Consider the following 18,020-nt stretch of genomic DNA (forward strand, 5'->3'; position numbering starts at 1 on the left):
CTGATGTATTCTGCTGTCTGTCCTATTGTCTACTATCCCCCCTCCCCTCCCCTCCCCTTTTCTCTCTCTACCCCTTCTACTGTAAATCATGTCTTCCATTTGTATTCTCTTGACTTACCCCTCCTTACCTCTTATATGACATTTTGTATAACCCTGGGGATCGCCTTCCATTTCCATGCAATTACCCTTCTCACTCCCTTTCCCTCCCACCTCTCATCCCTGTTTACTGTAAATATTCTTCTCAAGCTCTTCGTCCCTACCCTGTCCTTGTTTACACCCCTTATATCAAAGGAGTCATTTGGTATTTGTTTTTTAAAGATTGACTAGCTTCACTTAGCATAATCTGCTCTAATGCCATCCATTTCCCTCCAAATTCTATGATTTTGTCATTTTTTAATGCAGAGTAATACTCCATTGTGTATAAATGCCACATTTTTTTTATCCATTCATCTATTGAAGGGCATCTAGGCTGGTTCCACAGTCTTGCTATCGTGAATTGAGCTGCTATGAACATCGATGTAGCAGTGTCCCTGTAGCATGCTCTTGTTAGGGCTTTAGGGAATAGACCGAGAAGGGGAATAGCTGGGTCAAATGGTGGTTCCATTCCCAGCTTTCCGAGAAATCTCCATACTGCTTTCCAAATTGGCTGCACCAATTTGCAGTCCCACCAGCAATGAACAAGAGTGCCCTTTTCCCCGCATCCTCTCCAGCACTTATTGTTGTTTGACTTCCTAAAGGCTGCCAGTCTTACTGGAGTGAGATGGTATCTTAGGGTAGTTTTGATTTGCATTTCTCTGACTGCTAGCGATGGTGAGCATTTTTTCATGTACTTGTTGATTGATTGTATGTCCTCCTCTGAGAAGTGTCTGTTCAGGTCCTTGGCCCATTTATTGATTGGGTTATTTGTTATCTTATTGTCTAATTTTTTGAGTTCTTTATATATTCTGGTTATTAGGGCTCTATCTGAAGTGTGTGGAGTAAAGATTTGTTCCCAGGATGTAGGCTCCCTGTTTATCTCTCTTATTGTTTCTTTTGCTGAGAAAAAACTTTTTAGTTTGAGTAAGTCCCATTTGTTGATTCTAGTTGTTAACTCTTGCGCTATGGGTGTCCTATTGAGGAATTTGGAGCCCGATCCCACAGCGTGTAGATCATAACCAACTTTTTCTTCTATCAGATGCCGTGTCTCAGATTTAATATCAAGCTCCTTGATCCATTTTGAGTTAACTTTTGTGCACGGCGAGAGATAGGGATTCAGATTCATTTTGGTGCAAATGGATTTCCAGTTTTCCCAGCACCATTTGTTGAAGATGCTATCCTTCCTCCATTGCATGCTTTTAGCCCCTTTATCAAAAATAAGATAGTTGTAGTTTTGTGGATTGGTTGCTGTGTCCTCTATTCTGTACCATTGGTCCACCCGCCTGTTTTGGTACCAGTACCATGCTGTTTTTGTTACTATTGCTCTGTAGTATAGTTTGAAGTCTGGTATCGCTATACCGCCTGATTCACACTTCCTGCTTAGTATTGTTTTTGCTATTCTGGGTCTTTTATTATTCCATATGAATTTCATGATTCTTTTATCTATTTCTACAAGATATGCTGTTGGGATTTTGATTGGCATTGCATTGAACTTATAGAGAACTTTTGGTAATATCGCCATTTTGATGATGTTAGTTCTGCCTATCCATGAGCAGGGTATGTTTTTCCATCTTCTAAGGTCTTCTTCTATGTCTTTCTTTAGGGTTCTGTAATTTTCATTGTATAAATCTTTCACCTCTTTTGTTAGGTTGATTCCCAAGTATTTTATTTTTTGGGGGGATATTGTGAATGGAGTAGTTGTCCTCATTTCCGTTTCAGAGGATTTGTCGCTCATATACAGGAACGCCTTTGATTTATGCGTGTTGATCTTATATCCTGCCACTTTGCTGAATTCATTTATTAGCTCTAATAGCTTCTTTGTAGACCCTTTTGGGTCTGCTAGGTATAGAATCATATCATCTGCAAATAGTGATAATTTAAGTTCTTCTTTTCCTATTTTTATGCCTTTAATTTCTTTTGACTGTCTAATTGCTCTGGCCAGTGTTTCGAGGACTATGTTGAACAGAAGTGGTGAGAGAGGGCATCCCTGTCTTGTACCAGATCTTAGAGGGAATGCCTTCAATTTTTCTCCATTCAGAATGATGCTGGCCTGTGGCTTATCATATATTGCTTTTACAATGTTGAGGTATGATCCTGTTATCCCTAATTTTTCTAGCGTTTTGAACATAAAGGGATGCTGTACTTTGTCAAATGCTTTTTCTGCATCTATTGAGATGATCATATGGTTCTTATTTTTAAGTCTATTGATGTGGTGAATAACATTTATTGATTTCCGTATATTAAACCAGCCTTGCATCCCAGGGATGAATCCTACTTGATCATGATGTATAATTTTTTTGATATGTATTTGAATCCGATTCGCCAGAATTTTATTGAGGATTTTTGCGTCAAGGTTCATTAGAGATATTGGTCTGTAGTTTTCCTTCTTTGATGTGTCTTTGTCTGGCTTCGGAATCAGGGTGATGTTGGCCTCGTAGAATGAATTTGGAAGTTCTCCCTCTTTTTCTATTTCCTGAAATAGCTTGAAAAGTATTGGTGTTAGTTCCTCTTTAAAGGTTTTGTAAAACTCTGCTGTATACCCATCCGGTCCTGGGCTTTTCTTAGTTGGTAGTCTTTTGATGGTTTCTTCTATTTCCTCTATTGTTATTGGTCTGTTTAGGTTGTCTATATCCTCCTGGCTCAATCTGGGCAGATCATAGGACTCAAGGAATTTATCTATGCCTTCACTATCTTCTATTTTATTGGAGTATAAGGATTCAAAGTAATTTCTGATTATCTTCTGTATTTCTGAAGTGTCTGTTGTGATATTGTCTTTTTCATCCCGTATGCTAGTAATTTGGGTTCTCTCTCTTCTTCTCTTCGTTAGCATGGCTAAGGGTCTGTCAATTTTATTTATTTTTTCAAAGAACCAGCTTTTAGTTTTGTCAATTTTTTCAATTGTTTCTTTTGTTTCAATTTCATTAATTTCAGCTCTGATTTTAATTATTTCTTGCCTTCTACTTCTTTTGCTGTTGTTTTGCTCTTCTTTTTCTAGGATTTTGAGATGAAGTATGAGATCATTTATTTGTTGGTTTTTTCTTTTTTTGAGGAATGAACTCCAAGCAATGAATTTTCCTCTTAGAACTGCTTTCAATGTGTCCCATAGATTCCGATATGTTGTGTCTGTGTTTTCATTTAACTCTAGGAATTTTTTAATTTCCTCCTTGATGTCTTCTAAAACCCATTGATCACTCAGCAACCTATTGTTCATTCTCCAGGTGATGCTTGCTTTTTCCTTTCTTCTTTTATCATTGATTTTCAGTTTCATTCCATTATGATCAGATAAGATGCATGGTATTATCTCTACCCCTTTGTATTGTCTAAGAGTTGCCCTGTGACATAGTATATGGTCTATTTTTGAGAAGGTTCCATGTGCTGCTGAGAAAAAAGTGTAGCTACTTGATGTTGGGTGGTATAGTCTGTATATGTCAATTAAGTCTAGGTTGTTAATTGTGTTATTGAGTTCTATAGTTTCCTTATTTAACTTTTGTTTGGAAGATCTGTCCAGTGGTGAGAGAGGTGTGTTGAAGTCTCCCATGATTATTGTATGTTGGTCTATTAGACTCTTGAACTTGAGAAGAGTTTGCTTGATGAATACAGCTGCACCATTATTTGGGGCATATATATTTATGATTGTTATGTCTTGTTGGTGTATGGTTCCCTTGAGCAGTATGAAGTGTCCTTCTATATCCCTTTTGATTAGCTTTGGCTTGAAATCTATTTTATTAGATATGAGTATGGACACTCCTGCTTGTTTCCGCGGTCCGTATGAGTGATATGATTTTTCCCAACCTTTCACCTTCAGTCTATGTATATCTTTTCCTATCAAATGCGTCTCCTGTAGACAGCATATTGTTGGGTCTTGTTTTTTGATTCATTCTACTAGCCTATGTCTCTTAATTGGTGAGTTTAAGCCATTAACATTTAGGGTTATTATTGAGATATGGTTTGTTCTTCTATCCATATTTGTTTATTGATGTTACTAAACCTGATTTGTTATCCTCTTTGACTACTTTCCCCCCTTTACTGTCCTACCTCCCATTGTTGGTTTTCAATGTTGTTTTCCATTTCCTCTTCCTGTAATGTTTTGCCAAGGATTTTTTGAAGAGATGGTTTTCTAGCTGCGAATTCTTTTAACTTTTGTTTATTGTGGAAGGTTTTAATTTCATCTTCTAACCTGAAGCTTAATTTCGCCGGATACACGATTCTTGGTTGGAGCCCATTGTCTTTCAGTGTTTGAAATATGTTATTCCAGGATCTTCTAGCTTTCAGAGTCTGTGTTGAGAGATCAGCTGTTATCCTGATTGGTTTACCCCTAAATGTAATCTGCTTTCTTTCTCTTGCAGCTTTTAAAATTCTCTCCTTATTCTGTATGTTGGACATCTTCATTATAATGTGTCTAGGTGTGGATCTCTTATGATTTTGCACATTCGGCGTCCTGTAGGCTTCTAGGATTTGGGATTCTGTCTCAATCTTCAATTCTGGGAAGTTTTCTCGTATTATTTCACTGAATAGACTGTTTATTCCTTTGGAATGGAGCTCTGTGCCTTCCTGTATCCCAATGACTCTTAAATTTGGTCTTTTGATATTGTCCCATAATTCTTGGATGTTCTGCTCATGGTTTCTTAGCAGACTTGCTGAGCTGTCTATGTTCTTTTCCAGTTGAAATACTTTGTCTTCATTGTCTGATGTTCTCTCTTCTAAGTGATCTACTCTGCTGGTAGTATTCTCAATTGAGTTTTTAAGTTGGTTTATTGTTTCCTGCATTTCTAGAATTTCAATTTGTTTGTTTTTTATTACCTCTATCTCCCTGTGAAATTGATCTTTTACTTCCTGGATTTGTTTGTCAATGTGATCTTTCATTGTCTGATTTTGCTGTCTCATGTCTTCCTTGAGACTCCAGATCATCTGAAGCATATATATCCTGAACTCTTTATCTGATATTCCATCTGTTGCAGCTATTACCTCTTCTAAAGTTGAGTTGACCTGCATTGCTTGTGGACCTTTCTTTCCTTGTCTTTTCATACTGCTCGCGTTTCTTTCTGCTTGGTGCAACTGTTGTGTTTTGAAATTTACCCCCTATTTATTTATGTTGCTCTTGTATACTTGAAAAGTCTCCCTTGCAGGTGCGGGCGGCGGCTGTGCCCCTACTCCAATTGAGGTGACGTGTCTACCACGCTGGCGGCTCTCTGGGCCTGTTCCGGGAGTGGAAGGCGGCTCTGCTCTGTCCCTATTCCAATTGGGGTGTCGTGACTACAATGCTGGCAGATCGCTGGGCCTGTTCCGGGCGTGGGCGGTGGGCTTGGCTGGCGGGATTCCACCTAATGGCAGTCCCTAACCTCCCTGCTTGCTAATTAATGGCTTCTCTGAGGCGCCACGCCTTCTGTAGCTGCGGGGCAGGCCGCGCGAATCAGTTGGCCTGGATCTCCGGGGTCCTGCTGCTGGCTGTTTTGATGTTGCAAGCTGTTGGAGAGTGGTGGTGTATTCTTCAGCTTTCCCGGATGGTGTCCACTGACTGCCTGGATGGAGTGTCCGCTGTTTTGATGTTGCACTCTGAAGGAGAGTGGCGGTGTATACTTCAGCTTTCCCGGATGCTGGCCGCTGACTGCCTCGGTGGAGTGTCCGCTGTGGGGGATGGGACTGTACCGCTTCCTTCCCCTTCTGAGAACCCGTGCTCGGCCCAAGGGTCCGTGTGGGCTTGGCTGGTGGGATTCCACCTAATGGCCTTCCCTAACCTCCCTGCTTGCCAATTAATGGCTTCACTGAGGCGCCACGCCTTCTGTAGCCACAGGGCAGGCCACGCGAATCAGTTGGCCTGGATCTCCGGGGCCCTGCTGCAGGCTGCTGGGATCCCTGGCACTCTATCACTTTGATTTTTTCTGCTTGCCCCTCCCCCAGCGCTGGCTAGCCAGGTTTCCTTTTGGCTGCTACTGGGAGGAGGGGTTGGAGGTCAGGTGTCTCTGGTTTCCCCCTGGCCTGTATGGAGGCTCAGCTTGATACTCCCTCTCCCGGCAAGCCTAGGAGAGATTTTATGCGAATTCCCGCTGTCTGGGGGGTGAGCTGAATGACACCGACCTGTTTTGATGTCGCACTCTGAAGGAGAGTGGCGGTGTATCCTTCAGCTTTCCCGGATGCTGGCCGCTGACTGCCTCGGCGGGGTGTCCGCTGTGGGGGATGGGACTGTACCGCTTCCTTCCCCTTCTGAGAACCCGTGCTCGGCCCAAGGGTCCGTGTGGGCTTGGCTGGTGGGATTCCACCTAATGGCCTTCCCTAACCTCCCTGCTTGCCAATTAATGGCTTCACTGAGGCGCCACGCCTTCTGTAGCCGCAGGGCAGGCCACGCGAATCAGTTGGCCTGGCTCTCCGGGCCCTGCTGCAGGCTGCTGGGATCCCTGGCACTCTATCACTTTGATTTTTTCTGCTTGCCCCTCCCCCAGCGCTGGCTAGCCAGGTTTCCTTTTGGCTGCTACTGGGAGGAGGGGTTGGAGGTCAGGTGTCTCTGGTTTCCCCCTGGCCTGTATGGAGGCTCAGCTTGATACTCCCTCTCCCGGCAAGCCTAGGAGAGATTTTATGCGAATTCCCGCTGTCTGGGGGGTGAGCTGAATGACACCGACCTGTTTTGATGTCGCACTCTGAAGGAGAGTGGCGGTGTATCCTTCAGCTTTCCCGGATGCTGGCCGCTGACTGCCTCGGCGGGGTGTCCGCTGTGGGGGATGGGACTGTACCGCTTCCTTCCCCTTCTGAGAACCCGTGCTCGGCCCAAGGGTCCGTGTGGGCTTGGCTGGTGGGATTCCACCTAATGGCCTTCCCTAACCTCCCTGCTTGCCAATTAATGGCTTCACTGAGGCGCCACGCCTTCTGTAGCCGCAGGGCAGGCCACGCGAATCAGTTGGCCTGGCTCTCCGGGCCCTGCTGCAGGCTGCTGGGATCCCTGGCACTCTATCACTTTGATTTTTTCTGCTTGCCCCTCCCCCAGCGCTGGCTAGCCAGGTTTCCTTTTGGCTGCTACTGGGAGGAGGGGTTGGAGGTCAGGTGTCTCTGGTTTCCCCCTGGCCTGTATGGAGGCTCAGCTTGATACTCCCTCTCCCGGCAAGCCTAGGAGAGATTTTATGCGAATTCCCGCTGTCTGGGGGGTGAGCTGAATGACACCGACCTGTTTTGATGTCGCACTCTGAAGGAGAGTGGCGGTGTATCCTTCAGCTTTCCCGGATGCTGGCCGCTGACTGCCTCGGCGGGGTGTCCGCTGTGGGGGATGGGACTGTACCGCTTCCTTCCAGGTGCAGCCTTCTCATACCAAAGTTTCCTAGAGTGATACAGATTGAGACCCCTTGTAGGTGTGGTATGCCCCATCTTTTTGTTAATTATGTTTTTGCTGTAGGAGTAGATTTCCATGAGTAGGACCTGTATTCCCTTCCCCCAGATATTTCTACTTGGATCCTGGTCATTAGTTTGAGTTTTTTTCTCTTCTCTTTTTGTACAAAATTATAGCTGAAGTTTGAGCATAGTGAGTTTGTGTGTGAAGCAAGATGCAAATAATATACAGCTTTGAAATAAATGCCTTGTGTCTACTATGATGTCTGCAGTACTAATTACCACACAAAAAAAAGGAATCGTGGGGTTAACAATTGCCAACAACAAAAACAATAAATAGCCATAAACTAGATCTGGCATTTAAAAAATAGCATGTATCAACTATTCCATCCACAGTATAACAACTACAACAACATGAATGGTGGGGCAGCAGTTCTATAAACCAAAAATTTCTAAAAATGGTACAAATACACTTCTTTAAGAGAAATGAAAATGTGATATGAAGATAGAAGCAAGTTTGCACTGTTTCAATTGTGAACAAAGAGATTGCAGAAGAGATGTAGCAAGTGATGGTTATAAGGAAGGAGAAGACAAAACAGAAAAAAGAAGTAAAGGGAGAGAAAACAAGAGAATTTGGATTTTAGTGGGAGAATGAACTTGAGAAAGAGAAACAAACAAAACAAAACAAAATCAAAATAAGACCAAACCCCTAACCCTCAAAAGATAAGGAAAGATAACTATCATTTTAAAATGCTAAAAATGAGAAGAAAACAATTATGTATGTGCATATATCCATGAACCGTTCAGCACAGAAATAAACCTCAGAAAATGAAGAAGAAGAAGAGGAGGAGGAGGAGGAGGAGGAGGAGGAAAGATTGAAGATTGTTAATAAAAAATGAAAGAATTATCTCCACTGAGGTGGTCAAAACAATCACCAGGATGGTCATTGCCTATGTCCATCTGTCCTTCTTTCCATTTCTGCTTGAAAGAACAAGTGCTGGGAGGTGTATCCCCTTACTTTTTCTGTTGCTCACCTAGCTGCCAGCTGGAGTGGTCCCAAACTGCAGCTGGTTGAAATAGCGCTCAGCGTCTCTTCTCACCTATATAAGGTAGGAAGGAATGAGAAGTATTATTGATTGGAGCTTTGTCTGGACAGATGAAATCAATGCACTCCCAGGTGGGGCTGTTGCAGAGGTCTAACTGGAGGGCTCCTGTGGCTTGGGCTTGGTGTGATCAGGCCTTAGGGACTTTGTTGGGTGGTAGCTGCTCTGGAGAGATTGGATCAACACACTACTAAGACCCAGCAGATGCCAATCTTTGTTGGGAGTCTGGATCTAAGGATCCTCCCAAGAATTCTCATGGGATGGGGAAGTCAACCCTCCACCCTCTCCTGTCCATGAATGCGGCCTTCCCAGCTTAGTCCCTTAGTGTGTTCACACTTGCCTGCTCATTCCCGACCCTCTTCAGCTGGTCATGTGAGTCACCAGGTTCAAAGGAAAAGCAAGCTGGGCTTCCCTTCATATTTCTGACTTGAATCCTCCTAGGTACAATCTTCTCTGTCCCTGTTTCATTCATGTTCTGCTTAGTACACCTTTGGCCACACAGTAGGTGCTTGATGGGGCAGTGTGACAATGTTTGCTATGACCTCTTAGGTTCCTGCAGCAGCAAGCTACAACATAACCCCCTCAAGATGGCAGACTTTTCCTGTCCCCACATGGACCAGTTGGATTCAGATTGTCCAGATGGAAGAGTAGCTAAGGACACGAGTGCCTTTGTCCTGGGTGGGGTTTGGACATTTTCCAGTGTCCACTGTAGTAGTCCACCTTGACCACCTGAAATCATTGCATTGTATGGTAAGTCCATTTCATATGGACTCTTGGTAATTCCAATTAAAGCAAACAATTTTGAAGCAAAAACATATCACATATTCAGACCTTGTATATAGGTTACATTTTTTTTTTTTGGTACCATGATCAATTGCCAGACAAAGCATAGAAAAGGATACTTAAACTGAGTCAAAACCAATCATTTTAGCTGAATATCAAACTTGTGAGAAGTTTGCCTACTTATTTGCTAAGGCAGGGTCTTCTGTTCTCAAATGAAGATCTGTGATGTCTACATGCAGCCCCATCACGCTTAAATTGTTGATTATGATAAATTATTTGGGAATCAAATGATGCTCAAGTGATACTTTCTTACTTTTGTAAACCCCATTACTAGACATGCTTTTGGCTACTGAGAATCATTGAATAATGGCTACTAAATATTTTTTGCAAGGTTATCAATCATTCATTCAATGCAGCATAGGCTGCAAAAGAAATTTTTAAATGAGAATAAAATGGGAAATTGATGCTAGGCAAATACAAACCAAAAGAAATAGAGATGATGATATTTATATCAAACAGGAAAACATTTGTGCTAAAAAGCATTAAATAAAACCAACATGTTAGTCAACCTTTTTGGTCATTGTGTCCAAAAGACCTGACGGAGTGTGTAGAGGAGGAAAAGTTCATTTGGGGTCACAGTTTGAGAGGTTCAGTCCACAGTCAGCTGACTCCACAGCTCTGGGGCCAAGGTGAGGCAGAACATCATGGCAAAAGGGCTTGGAGGAGGAAAGCAGCTCAGGGCATGGCAACCAGGAGCAGACAGAGAGTACTCCACTTACCATGGACAAAATATAAACCCCAAAAGCATGCCTCCAATGACCCACCTCCTCCAGCGACCCACATCCTCCAGCCACACCCTGCCTGCCTACAATCACACCCAGTTAGCCCCTATCAGTGGATTAATGCACTGCTTAGGTTAAAGTTCTTGTAATCCAATTATTTCACCTTGACACTTTGTTGCATTGTCTCACACAGGAGCTTTGGAGGAACACCTCATGTCTAAATCATAACTACCTTCAAAGGTAATTTTTATGCCAGACAGTTTAGATGACAAGAGTTATGGAATTAATATCTCTGCATCAGAGTATTTAACAACAATGTGCACAAGACAAAAACCATAGGAGATACCAGGAAAAATAGATAGGCACGCTAGTTGCAGAATATTTTAATATGCTGTTTTGGGGCCGTGATATACTAAGGTTAAACAAAAATTAAGGTATAGAAAGCTTAACTCTTTCCAAATCCTGTTATGAAATTAGAATAAAATTGATACAAAACATGACAGATATAAGGACCAAATATTTATGCAAAATATTTAAATAAATAGTAAAAGCAAAATCCCACAGCACATTAAAAAACTATTCCCAGAATTCACTAAAACACAGTCCAGTAATGTAGAACTTTTTTTCATTTTAATTTCATATGTATGACAGCAGAATGCATTAAATTCATATTACACATATAGAGCACAATTTTTCATATATCTGACTGTATACAAAGTATATTCACACCATTCGTGTCTTCATACATGTACTTAGGGAAATGATGTTCATCTCATTCCACCATCTTTTATATACTACTTTCCTCCCTCCCTCCCTTCCCTCCCATTTACCCTATCTAGAGTTTGTCTAATCTGCCCATGTTCCCCCTCCCAACCCCACTATGAATCAGCCTTTGTATATGAGAAAACATTCTGCATTTGCAAAACTAACTGTTTTAAGGAAGTTTGTTTCTAAATTTTGTCATAACAATGGCTCTGGGGACAAAAATAAAATGATGTATCTAGTGATAGTCAAAAGGCATTTAATGAAATTCACCAATCTTGATTAAGAAATAAACTCAACAAAATAGAAATGGATTGATACTTCTTTAATAGTATAAATTATAATATTAAATCAAATTTATGAACTTTAAAAGTAGGAAGTAAGAGATGCATCTTGTATGATTTAAAACATTTACTGTATTATCTTGGTTCTGGCCATAGAATTTTATATTTTTAAAATTCTAGACTGGGACTGAGGCTGTAGCTCAGTGGTAGAGTGCTTGCCTAGCATATGTGAGTCATTGGTTTGATCCTTAGCACCGCATAAAAATAAACAAATAAAATAAAGGCATGGTGTCCATACACATCTACAAAAAGAAAAAAAAAGGATGCAAACAAAAACTGATTAAAAGAAATTCCAGACTAAACCAGTGTTCTCTCTCTAATCACTTTTATGTGAAATAGCTTAGGGAATTCTTGACAACATATTAAGCTGTGAGATATATCAAAGGGACAGACCTCAGCAGGCCTGCAAAATACAAAAATCTTCCTAGAAAACCCAAGAGAATAATTTGAAAATTTATCATAATTAAGAATAGTGGAGCTCAACAGCTGGCTACAAAATAAATACAAAAAGCAAAAGGTTCACTTAATCAGCAACAACTAATTAAAATTCCTGATGAGGGGAAAAACAGATTTTGTTAATAGCAACCACAAAAACACAAAATGTATGTCAGGAATCTGGAGCTGACACAAGGAAGACCCCAAGATCCATGGTGTGGGAGAGCTGAGGACTGGCACAGCCGACTCAAGACAGCCCTGAACCCGTACCCCATGCCCGTGAGTCAGTTGCCAGGAGATAAGCCTTTGAGCAATGGGAGTGGCAAGATGAGATGAGCTCCTCAAAGAAAAGGCAGTCTATGTCCTTCCACAAATACCAGAGATGGAAGAGCTAAGTGGATGGTTAGGAAACTAATTTCTAAAATAGTAAATGGATCCTTTGTCAGGTTGTTGTTAATCTAGAAAAATAAGGGGTGATTCTTATGAGGACTTTCAATAAGGAAAACTGGAAGCTTTTGTTATTGTTGCTGTGTTGTATTTTGTTGTTTTAAGGCATTAAAAGGAGCACACAGGAAGGAAGGCTTATGCACAGGTGATTTCTATGTGCTCCACCTCTGGGGAAGGGAACTGGGAATAGGAGCAGGGCACGGAAAAGCTGACTTCTTGCTTTTCACAACAAACCTTCTCTTGGCATCCTTTGAATTTCTCTACCACGTCTATTGCATTCATTGGTAACTCCATGAATAATTTAAGCCCCATAAATTTCCAATTGAAAACCAGAAAGTAAAAACAATGAGACCCCCCCAAAATTGACAGATTTGATTATCCAAAACCTTAAAACATCAGTAAATAGAAGCACCAAACAAAACTAAGCTGGCAGTAGTGAAACAGGCAGGCTTATCCGCATCTCAATGTCAAGTGTCGACTTGGCATTCTCCATGGAAGGAGAGATTGCACCAGAGGAGGACCAAAGAGCAAAGCAAGTCGTGAGGGTAGATGAACCTGGGACACACACGGGTTCCCAGAGGAGGAAATGCGAACACCAACAAACAGGTGAAATGTCTCCAGCTGGCTTTGGGTCAGGGAACCCTGGTTAATATGGCAAAGAGATACTGTTTCTCACCAATCAAAAAAGTCAAAAATTAGAAATGCTCTGTTCCTGAAAAAGCACAGAAGGAGACCCGGTTCACCCAGGTGACCGAGCACCGAGTAGCAAGACTTTCCCAGAATAGTACATGGACATCTCCTGAGCCTGAAAAGCAATCCCATCCTGAGACTCAGAAGTCCAATTTCTGTACAATCTAGGCTACAAATGATCTGCAAGGAAGAGAGTGATTCACGCAAGGGTGTTTACTGTCCCCTTAGATATAGTAACAATGATGAGAACGAAAAACCTGTCATGGACAGAAAAGCCCATCATCACCTCCTCTATCAAAAGACCTCAACGCTTGGCAACACCACAATGTTGTCAGCTTTGTGAGTCAGCCACATGCAGTTCACAGACCGATTTTCAAATGAATGCCACCAGCCTTTTTTCTACAGTTCAATGCTCTGGGCAGTGGTAATAATTCGGTTGAGTGTGGAATCTGAAAGATGTGAAATGGGAGTGGAGGGCAGTTTGGCCAGGGAAAGCTAAACTGGGTTTGGCAGCTACCTGCATGGAAGAGGGAGAAATGACATGATGTCTTCTGTCGTATCCCCAAAGACAGAGAGCTAATGAGGGGAAATTGGAAAGGAGTGTGGAAAACTTCATAAGTGGTCCTGAAATGCCAGGGTAACCCTGCCCTGTGATGGGCTGAGAAACCGAGAGAGCCCAGAGGCTAAGCCCATGCAAATGCAGGGCTCAGCTCCTCCACTCTCTCCATCCTGGCCATTGGCTGAGGCCCAGCGGCCCTACTGCCCCATCCTAGCACATCTGCTCCCTACCTCTCCCACAGACCTGCCTTTTCCAAGGCAAAAGGACGATGGCCTCATTGTAGACTGTGGTTTACAGCCTCACCCCTTAGCTGCAGCATGGGCTGCCCGTTTCTAAATGACAGTCAGTAGTTGGTCTTTGAAGGATAACTTTCTAGGGTCTTATTCAACATGAAGGTTTTCTTCCCAAACAGGATTACCAAACCAATAACAATGACCAGGCAGTGGTTGAAATCTGTATCACAAGAATCACAACAGCCATCAGAGAGACAGAGTCCATTGAGAAGCATGCCAAGGCCCTTGTGGGGCTCTGGGACTCTTGCCTGGAACACAGCCTGAGACCCTCAGGGAGGGACGAGGACCCGCCTCATGCGAAAATCGCGTCTGATATCATGAGCTGCATTTTACAGGTACGTCAGTGTTCAGTCGATGGCGAGCTGTTTGACACCAGTGGAATGCACAATGTCTAACCAAGAGTCAGTTTTTCTGTACCTTTTAGATACCATAAAAGACACCATAATCCATTAGCAGCTGATCCAACAGGCTGGTGATTAAAAAACCAAGAAAGGCCTAGCAGGCCCCTGCTACAAGCAAGACCCCCTGTAGGGAACTCAAAGTAATACCACAGCAAGCCTCTTGTTACTTGGAGAGATAAGATGTGTGCCTATAAAAAGCTAATAATAAAGCAGTATGTCCAGGGAGATCCAAATGCATAGCTCTGGAAAATTCACAAGGGAACTAACTCTTTCATCTTAGGAGACCAAAGAGGAAGTGGAGACTGAAGGGAGGCCAGGAGCTTAGGCCACATGGGAGGAAAGAGGTAGCTTTAAGAGTATTTCTGCCAAGCACAATGGCAACATGCCTGTAGTCCCAGCAACTCAGGAGGCTGAGGCAGGAGGATCGCAAGTTCAAAGTCAGGCTCAGCAATTTAGTGAGGCACTAAGCAACTTAATGAGACACTTGGGATGTGGCTCAGTGGTTAAGCACTGCTGGGTTCAGACCCTGGTACAAAAAAATAAATTAAAAAAGGATTTCTATATGCACTGTGAATGCTTCATGATGATATCTGCCTGCTCTGACCCTGTTTAATTCCTTTCTCTGATATAGATATGAATTTGGAATTTGGGCTTAGACACAAACCAGTTGTATGACAAAGAAATGTAGGGCATGTCCGAACTTCCTGAGCCATGGTTTCTTCATCCTAAAATGCAGATTAAAGATCATTGTTTAGGACAAATTTTATGAACCAGTGATGTTGGCATGTGTTTCTTAAAAAGGAAGTCTGTGGCCAGGTACGTTGGGAATGCTGACTTCAAGTTTTCCCCTTCGAGCTGTCAAAATGTTTCATAGCAGATTAAAGACCCTGAAAAGTCCTGCAATTAAATAGGAAAAAGCAAATCAAGCTCTTAATTTTGTTTAGTACAGCATTTGCCAACCTGATTGGTCACAGCACCCCTCTTTCTCCTCCTCACCTTCAACACAATGTTGATGAACATCCCTCAGAGCCCACTGACTTCCACTGTGCCCAGGTACGGACATTCTGGTCACACTGAAGTGCTCGGCACAGTGTAGTGGCTAGTATTAGTTTCCCTCCTCCTCCTCCTGATCCTCCTCCCTTCCTCCTGCTTCTCCTCCTCCTGTCCCCCCTTTCTCTCCTCCTCCCCCTATTCCTCCCCCTCCTCACTCCTCCTCCTCCTGCCCTCCTCCTGCTCCCTCTCTTCCCATCCTGCTCTTCCTTTCCCCTCACAGTCGTCCACGCTTCACTGGCCTATGTTTTACTTTGTCTGCTCTGTCCCGGGACTTGTCAACTCACAGACTACACATGCCACCGTACCGTTTTCCTGGGTAGGAATGGGTGGAAAGGTCATGAGGATTTCAGAAAAATCAACAGAAGATGAATTCTATTTCTACGGAACAGCAAACACCTATCAGATCTGTTCTTCCTTGATTGTCTTGAGTATATCATTGGTGCACATCAGAAACAGATTATTCACTCCAAAGAGCCACTCTGCAGACATTCAGATAGACATGCACGAGTCAGTCCTACTTTCCAGCTCCTTCTACATGTTTAAAACCACTGTTATAGATTTGGAAGCAGAGTTATCCAACAGAAATCTAATGTAAGACACGAAATGTGTCATTTTAAATTTTCTAGTAGCCACCTGCAGAAGTAAACAAAGAGATGAAATTAATTTGATAACATAGTTTTCTTAACCCAATACGTGCAAAGTAATATCATGTCAACATGTAGTCAATGCAACAATTAGTGAATGGTTTGCATTTTAAAATCCTGCCTTGTAAATCTGCTTTGTATTTTAGCACCTCTTACTTTGGACTAGTCACATTTCAAGTGCTTCAAGGGGTTAGTGGCACCACTGTTAGCATGGGCCTAGAGTCAGGCAGGTTGTCTGGGTGGAGGTCTGTGTTGGAAAGGTTTTGAGGAATGAGCAGTAAAGTTACCAGATAGTTGAGCAAGAGGACACTCCGAGCAAGCAAAATGAATACACACGTACTCCAGTAATAAATTTTAAAACCAGCTTATGCACAAGTACAGATTTGTGAACTAAGACCCAAGTTGGAGAACTCTTAAGTGGGCTACCCTTCCAAAATGCCCGTAGTTCTAACACAAAGGGATGTTTTATTCTGGGAAAGGTGTTTTTGTGTCTCCTGTGTAAAAGGGGGGCATAAAGCCAAAAGCTTTTGAAAAGTAGAAATGACCAACTCAATGGTGATCAGAATAAATGGTTTGTAGGATTGTTGAGAGCAGAGTTGTGAGGTACAGGACTGCTATTTTGGGAAAGAGAAGAGAGAATGACTAAGAAATTGGCTCTTGATTGAGAGGGACAAAGAAGTCAGCTTGCAGGGATGGAGGTGGGGTGGGGGTGGTGGTGGGCGTGTTGGAGTGACCTTCTTGGGTCCCAGGGGGAGGCAGAAGCACTGTAGAGAAGACTTCCTTCAGTGTGTCTCCCAGAACCTCAGCAGGCCTTGGGGGTCTCACAGTGAGGATTCAGCCTCCAGCCAATCTTAAGGGGAATTTTTGCAGTAAACATTGAAAACATGATTTTTTAGCACTGTAATTGAGGTTCTTGTGGGAGCCAGAGAGAAATTCAGATGACTCATTTTGCTTTGTTTGTTCAGTGAAATAAAACAGATCAACTTTAAAAAGTCAGGGAGTTAGGATTTTTAGCTTGCTCAAAATGGACAATAAAAAAGAAATGATTTCCTCTCTACCTGGATTCCCACTTCCCAAGATACAGATCAGCAATCAAGATCATCCTATCTAACCAGGCAAGGGCCAGGGCAAGGGCAAGGGCAAGAACAAGGGCCAGGGCAAGGGCCCTGCCACTTCCCACACCGTTGACCATTTTGATTTGCTCTTTGCTGACTATTCAGTAATTTTAAGCTGGGGGCTGGGGATGTGGCTCAAGCAGTAGCGCGCTCGCCTGGCATGCGTGTGGCCCGGGTTCAATCCTCAGCACCACATACAAAGATGTTGTGTCTGCCGATAACTGAAAAATAAATATTAAGAAAATTCTCTCTCTCTCCTCTCTCTCTCTCCCTCTCTCTAAAAAAAATTTTAAATAATAATAATAATTTTAAGCTGAATGTGAGCACTTATGGTTTTATACACACACACACACACACACACACACACGTGTACTTTTTGATCTTTCCTTAACCCCAAATGTCTTGTTTTGGCCCACTGTCAACCCTACTTCAGGTATCCACCCTCATTCCTCTTTTAATTGATAATCATATTGAATTCCTTCTTTTTTTTATTCTAAACTTATGAATTTGCTGCACTGACCTTAAAAATATCTTAAAATTCCAGTCACTTTCCCTTCCTCCCTTGATACAAAAGCAGTACACGTGCGCGGCAGGCACGTGTAAGCTCTGGGTCTGGTCTGGTCTGGTTTCACTTGAGGCTTCTGCTTCTACTAACCCATCCTGTGTTCTCAGACAAGTGTCTGTACCTCTCACCTACAAAACAGCTCACCTGCCAGCTCAGGGGAGAGGCGGAGGTAGAAGAGCAGAGAGCTTCAGAGCTTGAAGCCTGAGAGTCTTAGGGACCTTGTTCTTATGTAGATGTGAGACTGGCAACTCACTGCTTTGCCATCTGTATGATGGGAGGGCATTGCCTACTTCCCAGGATGCCTAGGGTTATAGGTGACAGGGAGAGTGACATCCTCACACAGCATAGTAGCTTCCTACTAAGTGTTGCATCTTGTAGGACAGTGGCATCAAGAGTCCTGCCAGCTCCGTGCCATTAAGCTTCTCATTGGGAGTGGTACATGAGAGGGGTGCCCTTTCCTACAGAAGGCTCTCCATTTGGGTCCAGGCAGGACACAGAACCACCTGGTCCAAACTATGTCTTCTCTCCAGCTAAGAGCTTCCTCTGAAGGAAGGTTTCCTCATGGATTCGGCTGCTGTCCCCACAAGGCACGCTACTT

At 42.9% G+C, this 18,020-nt stretch overlaps 1 protein-coding gene across 2 annotated transcripts in view; it reads left to right on the top strand.

The window, feature by feature from the left end:
- Positions 1–18,020, top strand: part of Veph1 (ventricular zone expressed PH domain containing 1) — a 210,018-nt gene that overhangs the window by 12,564 nt on the left and 179,434 nt on the right. For both annotated transcript variants that reach the window (XM_026392926.2, XM_026392927.2), the window contains exon 2: positions 13,764–13,979. In XM_026392926.2, coding sequence (XP_026248711.2) covers positions 13,764–13,979 — 216 coding nt within the window. The remainder of the gene's footprint in view (positions 1–13,763; positions 13,980–18,020) is intronic.

Source organism: Urocitellus parryii, chromosome 2 (genome assembly GCF_045843805.1).
Source record: "Urocitellus parryii isolate mUroPar1 chromosome 2, mUroPar1.hap1, whole genome shotgun sequence".
Classification (NCBI taxonomy): domain Eukaryota; kingdom Metazoa; phylum Chordata; class Mammalia; order Rodentia; family Sciuridae; genus Urocitellus; species Urocitellus parryii.